The 8,430-nt window shown below is 32.4% G+C and overlaps 1 protein-coding gene across 1 annotated transcript; it reads left to right on the top strand.

Moving 5' to 3' along the window:
* The first annotated feature begins 2,016 nt into the window (after positions 1-2,016).
* LOC123906862 (lipase-like) lies at positions 2,017-5,694 on the top strand. Its single transcript, XM_045956878.1, has 8 exons — positions 2,017-2,558; positions 2,641-2,735; positions 2,823-2,926; positions 3,070-3,170; positions 3,522-3,625; positions 4,031-4,468; positions 4,609-4,740; positions 5,284-5,694. The coding sequence occupies exons 1-8, from the start codon at positions 2,307-2,309 to the stop codon at positions 5,441-5,443; spliced, it is 1,386 nt and encodes a 461-aa protein (XP_045812834.1). The 5' UTR covers positions 2,017-2,306; the 3' UTR covers positions 5,444-5,694.
* The last annotated feature ends 2,736 nt before the right edge of the window (positions 5,695-8,430 follow it).

The following is an 8,430-nucleotide window of genomic DNA, read 5'->3' as shown; positions in this document are numbered from 1 at the left end:
GCTTAATGATTCGTACTTTATTTTTTTATTATTGGAGTTCCATGATGTGGCATAGCGAGTACAAAATTGATGATACGGTACCAATTTTAAGTTCAAAAAATATATATAGAAGAGACTACTTGTTAATAATGTATTATACTCAAAGTGGTATCATCATTGAAACAAAATATGTTAGTAATGTATGATACCTAAAGTAAAATTATCATTGAAGATGCTTTAATACTATTATTTTAAAATAAATAAAAGATATAAATACACCTCTTATCTCAAATATCGGTGAAGATGTTCTTAATTTACTACATGTTTAAGATTGCTTTGATACTGTCCAACATTGTTTCAGAAAAACTAATTTATGTGCGGACTTATTAACAAAAAAGATGATTTGATACTCACTTCTCTTCAGTTTTAGTTACTCGTAACTGTAATTTTCTGGTGTTCTCATCTCCTTGTTTAGTTCGTTATTTTTTTTAAATAGATAGACAAAATGACAAAGTCATGATAAACTCACACACAAGTGAGAAAATCGGGGTTCAGACTCTATCATGACGACAATTTCGATATTTTTTACTAGTTAAGTTAAGACTTGTGGAATTTATTTTTATAATTATAAAAAATAAGTTAAATACACATATTTTGAATTGGAAATATTTATATGAATGTCCATCTATAAACCCCCACCCCATCACATAAGTCATCAATCAAGTGTAGGGTCATTAATTGAGCCCTCATAAAACGGACCCTCCCTATTTCTCTCCCACACAATTTGAACGTGCATGTGAGGGGTGATTCACAATGAATAAAGCGCGTTTGGACTAATCAATTGGCCAACGTACAAAACTTCCAAAAAAAGCGTTACAAAAAATTGAAATGGATAAGCTGAATACAGTTGAGTTGAGGTTGGTGTGAAAGTTTGGAAACAGATTTCCTGCTGTTTGGTTTCCCACAGTTTTCACGCTGTTTTAAATTACAGCCGTCCGATCTAAACTGTGTGATCAAGATTGATTTAAGTGATTTTATAACTGCGTTGATCTGAATCGTCCGATCAACAATCAACGGCCAGAATCAAAACTGCGTGAAAAATTACTGCAGCAAATCTGCATCCAGAAAGTTTAGTTGAGAGGGAAGGAACCTTCCAGCTCTTTTACAGCACACTTCTTCGTCCTCAATAGAAACGCCTAGAAACTTTTTTTTTTTTTATCTTTTATTTATTTATTTATTTTTGGTTACGTTTTTTATTTAGATTTTGTCTATTTTAGTGGGTCCCACCTTGACTATAATTGGGATTCAAGGCCAACTCAATGCCAAGTGTCACGGTCCAAGTTGCCTTTTTTATCATTTCTTTTATTTTCCCTAGTCTAAATCTAAATATACAAAAAATATTCTAAAACAAAAATTAAAGTTTACCAACACATATTTCTTTTCTTTCGTAAAAATATTCGTTTTTAAAATTTAAATTTAAAAATTGGTTCAAAATAAATAAATTTAAATATTTTTTTGTCCGGTAACCTAGTGGCTAATTCACCTTAAAAATGAATAAGTGAAGTGTCCCAGGTTCGAAACCGAGCTGCTGCACATATAGTGAAATTTTTTTTGGCTTTTACCACAAGTTTAATTTGGTTTGAGGGTCAGTTCTGACATCAATTGGTTTCAGTCTCCTTCCGATCGCAGTTGTGAGATCAAATCATGATCCTCTCTACCAAATTCAGCGCGAATCACAACTGAACCAACCAACGACCGGTAATAATAGACAAATTTGTTACTTATTTATATAAGATACTATTTATTATTTTAATTTATAGTTGTTTTATTTTGAATAAAATAAAATGGAATTAATTGGTGGATAAATATTCTGGTTTTATCAGCTGAAATAACAAATAAAAGTTAGACAGATGGCAAAGACTTTGTGATCTTATTGGCCAATGTCATTTATGAGGTTAGAAAACAAACGTAGAAAATGTGGGAAAAGACCATATTCAAAGAAAAATAAAAAAAAAATTAAAAAAAAAAAATCACCGCATATATATAATTCACATAACAACCACAACTCAAAAAGAACACAAACATCTTCCATTCATTCATTCATTCTTAACCTTAATAAGAAATTTTTGTTTTATGTAAAATCAAGGGTTTTTCATTTTTCTTCAAGGGTTGAAACTTTTCTGATTTTAACCCTTTAATCTTCTTTCAAGAGCCTTCTTTTTTGTTATCTTTTTTGTTTTTGAAGCTAAAAAGAAGGCTCTTGTGTATTATTATTCAAAGATTTTTTCTTTGTTTTTTGGGTTTCATTGTTAATTGATTCTGCAAAAATGTTGAGATTATGGGTTAGTTATTTGCAATTGGTGGAGCTTTTTGTGAGTTCATTGGTTCATTTGCTTTATGGGTTTTACATATTTAGTTCAGCTGTTGCTGGAGATCTATCAATGGTTCTTAATGAATATTTTCAAAAACCTAATATGAATGTTGTTGAGGATAAAGAAAAATTGATTCTTGATGAAAATCTTGATGATGATCTTCCTCCTATTGTTTTGGTTCATGGAATTTTTGGATTTGGCAAAGGGGTAATCATTGTTTGTCTCAAAAATTCAAGTTTTTTAATGATGTTTTTTCTGTTTTATTAATGTTGTTTTTTTGATTTATCAGAGGTTGGGTGGTTTGTCATACTTTGCTGGAGCAGAGAAGAAAGATGAAAGGGTTCTTGTTCCTGATCTAGGTTCTTTAACAAGTATCTATGATAGGTGAGTGTTTAAGAGGTTAATGTTTGTTTATGCATGCTTTGTGTTTGTGAAAATACTTAAGAGAATTGTGAATTTTTGTTTTCTCAGGGCTAGAGAATTGTTCTATTATTTAAAAGGAGGACAAGTTGATTACGGCGAAGAACATAGCAAGGAGTGTGGACATTCGCAGTTTGGAAGAATCTATGAACAAGGTTTGGACATTGGAAATTTTCATGTTATGTTTTTTGTTTGTGGCAATGTTTTATTTTTCCAATTTTACCTTTGTGAGAGATTTTTGTAGAATGTTTTTTATTATTAAAATGTGTTTTGTTTTGTTATTTTTGGTATATTGCAGGGCATTATCCTGAGTGGGATGAAGATCATCCTATTCATTTTGTTGGACATTCAGCCGGAGCACAGGTGGTTCGTGTTTTGCAACAAATGCTTGCCGATAAGGTTGGTTTTGATCTTAATGTTATGATTTTTTCTTGCATATTTGGATAGTGTATAAGGTAGTTTTTGATTTTGGTATTAATGTGTATGGTTGGTTATTTTGAATAAATTGATTGTGCCTTCCAACTAGAATTGATGGATAATAATTTTTACATTAAACTTGGATTTTGAGAAACAATATCCAAATATTCGGCCAAAAAAAAGAGAAACAATATCCAAATCAATTTGAGTCAAATCAACTCTACAAAGTCAAAGTTCATTCAAAATTATGATTGAGAAATGCTCACACAAAATTGTGTTTATTTATGATAGTTTTTATTTTTGTTGATGATTTGATATTCATGTTGTCTTCAGGCATTCAAAGGATATGAAAACACTTCAGAAAATTGGGTGTTAAGCATCACATCCTTATCCGGAGCATTTAACGGGACTACAAGAACCTACATAGATGGCATGCAGTGAGTTCTTATAAACTTTTGTTTCTTCTTAAACATAGAACACACAGAGTTATTGGCTTTAATAGCTTTCTTAAAATAATATTGTTGGCTTGAAACTGTTTGTGTAAGAGAACATGCAACAGTTCCTAGGAAAAAAAGTGAATGCTTAAAGATTATGAGCTTTTCAGCAAGCAACATGATAATCAAGGCCAAAATTTCCCATTGTTTTTCATATTAATTAATTAATTAATTAATAATATCTTGCTAAAACCAGAGATTTATCTCCATTGAACAAACTTTGAGTGATAAGCTATGTTGCGTCGATTGAAGGCGTGTTTGGTGTCCGACACATATGGTTACAATACATTGAATTTAAAATTTTCTCCAATTATCACCTGTGTTGAGCCAGTCATGCTATTGTTTCAGGCCAGAAGATGGGAAAACATTGAAACCTATTTGCCTGCTACAGCTATGCCGAATTGGGGTGATATTATACGACTGGTTAGACATTTCCTGGTTGAAAAACTACTACAATTTTGGGTTTGATCACTACAACATGTCATGGAGAAAGATGGGTATATGGGGTCTTGTTGATTGCCTGATGGGGAATGCAGGTCCATTTGCATCAGAGGATTGGATCCTCCCTGATCTTACAATTCAAGGGTCTATTAAAATCAACTACCATCTTCATACATTCCCTAACACATACTACTTCAGCTACGCGACAAAACAGACAAGGAAGATCATGGGCGTCACGGCTCCTTCAAGCATACTCGGAATTCACCCCATGCTTTTCATAAGAGTATTGCAAATGAGCCAGTGGACTCATCCTTCAGATGTTTCTCCCCCTTATAAAGGATACAGGTGAGGTTCTTTAAAGTAATATACTTTGTTTTCACTTTTCACATTCCTGTGGCAATACTCAATTATAAAATGGATAAACCCTTAATATCCAAATAGGGCCTAAGTTTGATAAATCATGTATTGTGTAATTGTCTGTGCAGGGATGAGGACTGGCAAGACAATGACGGAGCACTAAACACAATATCAATGACTCATCCTCGACTCCCAATTGAACACCCCAACCATTTTGTGGAAAAGGAATCGGATTGCCAACCAATGCAACCTGGCATCTGGTTAGTTAAACTACCTCTATATTCTTTGGCTCATATTTTAACAAGTACTTCTTTAGACAGCACATTGTTTGAGTCAAACTTGTAGCTTTAGAGCTTGACTTTTCATTATTTTCTTTGACCATAAATTGCTCGCATGGCCGGCCTACAAACGGTTTGAATTGGTCCACTATTATTAATTTCTAAAAATGCCATTCAACATGCTTTAATTGAATAGTAAATCCTCAACAAACTGAATATTAATGAAATACATCATTTTACTATTTTAGTGAAGTGCCCTCATTTTACAATATGCAGCAAAGTTTAGTTTACTATAGTTGTATATATCATATCATATCATATCATGATGAGATAATTGACTATACCATATAAGTTCTATTCTCATGTTTGGAAATTCTTAATCACACCATCTTAAGTTACTTGTTGAGTGATGGTGTCATTAAGTATGATGTAAAATCAAAATATGCATCACTGATTTTGAATATTGAAATTAATGCCGTATCTGTTCTGTGCACTGACCAAATTATGATATATTTGATGAAACAGGTACTACAAATACGTGGAGGGTGATCATATATTATTCATTGTTAATCGGGAGAGAGCAGGAGTGCAGTTCGACTTGATCTACGACAGTATTTTCGAACGATGCAGGAAGCATGTATTTAGGAAGAAGCTTCCGACAATGCCGAATGAAATCCATCACTAGCAGACTTTTATATGTCACAAGATATAGGCCATTCATTTCAATTAGACGTCCCTCCTCTTCATCTTTGTAAATGTAAATACTATAAAAATATTGCAATGTCCTTCACTTTTATACCACCAATTTCTGTAACTTGTAGGATTGTGAGAGAGAGAGATATCAGAGGCTTTAGGTATTTACAATACAAACACATCACAATAGTGTATACAATTGTATCAAGTATATAAAATGAAATATCATGAAAGTTTCTGGTCTCTGCGCCTGTCTAACTATTATTAAATTTTTATGAAAGCAAATTCATTATATTATCAATATTTATTTCCAATACATGTTGAATAACATCACAGATATTGAAATAGCATGAATAACTACATTAGCTTACATTTTTTATTAACTCAGTCAGAAAATGACCCTTTTAAAGGGCATAACAGCTAAATTCACACATATACACGTTTAACTGCTGAGAAACAAGGAATAGTAGATTCCAACCAGCACCAAAGTGTAAATCAGGTATCTTACTAGGAATCAAATTTGGATTCTCTCGAACGATTTATTCTAGAGAGAGCTCGTTAATCACTTAAGTCTAATATCTTAGTTAATATTTTTCTTAAGCGTAAATCAGGTATCTCTGCACACAACTGCAATCTGTCGAGTTTTGTGGGACGTAAATGAACGGAAAATTCTTTATAAGTGTTTTAACGTTACTACATATCCAAGTCACAAATCCAAAACCTTAGTTAAGCTAGAAGAGATCACATCTCATATAAGCATTTTTAGGTATTTCAAATATTTTTCTAGCCAAACATATTTGTAGATTAGTACAGTGTAATAATAATATTGCCGTAAAAGTTGGTAGAATCTTAGGTACCATTAGGTATTGGTGTACCTTGGTTATTTTATAGCAGTTTATTTTGATGCATGACGACGAGTATAATTTATTTTAGTAATAATTATATTTTTTAGTATGTAACTAGTATAAAAACTTTTGCATTTAGTCTCTACCTATAATAATTCATCACTACACTTAATTCAATTTCTTTCTCCATCCTTTGGCAAATCTCACGCACTCCTTTTCTCTCACTACTCATTAGTCTTTCTCTCTCCATCGCACAAGTAGAAGACTTAATAAAGCTCTCACCTTATAAGCCACCCATTGTTAGAGGACCAAAATCTTTAATTTGAAAAATAGGACAGAATAATTATAATTAGACTTTTTCTAAATAATGGAGGGTAACATTATTATTTATTTAGGAAAAGAGATATAGTCTCTAGACCACACATTATTCAATTGAGATTCAAACTAAAAATTTATAAGTTACAAAGTTAAACAGTCACCACAACATTAGCCACCAATTAAATTTATATTATATACTATAATTTTCAATGTGGGGGAAATTTTGGTGTAGGTGGCATGGGGGGTGTCTTTGTATGATAGTTTATAGTGTTGACACAATATTTGTATGGAATCTTTTAAACAGCTATAAATAGCCTTATTTTGTGGTTTGTTGAAGATAAAAGAAGGCTATTTAATTTGTTTATAAAACTTGGTATATAGCCAAAATGATTAGACTATGGAATATTTATCAGCTGATGGTGGAGCTGTTTTTGAGCTTCTTGCTTATTTTGTTTTATGGATTTTACATTTTTGGTACTAATGTTGCTCAAGATCTCTCCAATAGTCTCCTTGAACTTGAAAATGACAAGGTCAAAGAGAATGAAAATGATGTGATGCCCCGATCAAGACCAATACTACATGAAGACTAATAGCTTCAAGAGTTTAGAGTGAAAGGGCCATTGACTAGAGCAAAAGGCTAGGAATATGATAAGATTGATTCACGTCATACTCATACTAATCTTTTGGTCATAAAATTAACTTAAAGAATTACTTTTAATTTCGGAATGTAATAATTATACTTTTAATTGAATTAAGTTTAGTTGCTTAGACACCATGTCGTTAGTTATATGCACTTTAGACACCACATCTTTTTGTCTAGACTATATATGTGTAAATTGTGTAATGTGTTCCATTTGTAATACTTTCGACAACTTTGATGAAAGAAGATTAGAAAATAAAATACTTTATGTAAGATTCTTCTTTGAACTAAGCTTGAATCTTATCAAGTGGCTCTTACTCTTGTGGCGATTCTACATTTTGATATTATCATTTCTTTGAGGAGTATGGCTATTTATATTATTTCTTTCCTACTCCACCTTTTCTTGTTTATGATTCTCATTTTACTTGCAACTTTATTGAAATATTATCACTCCGTCAACTCCTTCAACTCATATGGAAGCATTAATTTAGATCCACATCATGCCCCCTAATGTTTGTTCATGGCTTTTTTTGGATTTGGGCCATTTGGCAATCAGGTGAGCCCATTCTTTTCATTTTATTTCGTTGGGCCTTAAATGGTTAGGGGTTTCTTTTCTGAAAGCTACTTCTCGCACCCCGGCAGACACGAGCGCCCCCCGTTATTCCCAAAATACCCCATCGCTACTTAGGAAGCGAGTGTATAAATTTGCAAAACTAAATTACCGTTGTTCGCTGGTTATGTGGTGAAAGGTATGATAATGTATGGTTCGCTTCCCACGTAGCGAACATGTCGGCAGTAAAAACACAGTCTCCCAAGCAGTCAAAACTGATTGTCACGTGGCTAATTATGATTGGCCACAAGTGAGGTGTGAATAGTGGCTCAACCAATTAGAATGCACCAAAATTTCTATAAAATGAATGCATTTGTGTGAACAAAATTTACACAAAAAATCTCTTCTTCCTCTTTCGATCATTCCTTCTGTTAAATTTTATTTTATAGTTTTTATTGTTATTTTAGTTAGTTTCTTTGTGTAAATGGCCGCACGTTGTCGATTACCCATAACACTATTTTGTCACCATAGTTGGGAATGTTATGTTGTTTTATCACCATAGTTGTGAATGTTATGGTAATCAACATTGGACTTTTTTGTGTCCATTTTAATTAGGAATGTTATGA

This window comes from Trifolium pratense, linkage group LG2 (genome assembly GCF_020283565.1).
Source record: "Trifolium pratense cultivar HEN17-A07 linkage group LG2, ARS_RC_1.1, whole genome shotgun sequence".
Taxonomy (NCBI): Eukaryota; Viridiplantae; Streptophyta; class Magnoliopsida; order Fabales; family Fabaceae; genus Trifolium; species Trifolium pratense.
This window is presented reverse-complemented; position numbering and strand designations above follow the sequence as displayed.

Bases quoted from the DNA above. Each gene is read 5' to 3' on its own strand.
- LOC123906862 (XM_045956878.1), top strand. From the start codon at position 2,307: ATGTTGAGATTATGGGTTAGTTATTTGCAATTGGTGGAGCTTTTTGTG. The intron at 4,469-4,608 runs GTGAGGTTCTTT...TTGTCTGTGCAG, and splicing joins CCCCCTTATAAAGGATACAG to GGATGAGGACTGGCAAGACA. The intron at 4,741-5,283 runs GTTAGTTAAACT...TTGATGAAACAG, and splicing joins CCAATGCAACCTGGCATCTG to GTACTACAAATACGTGGAGG.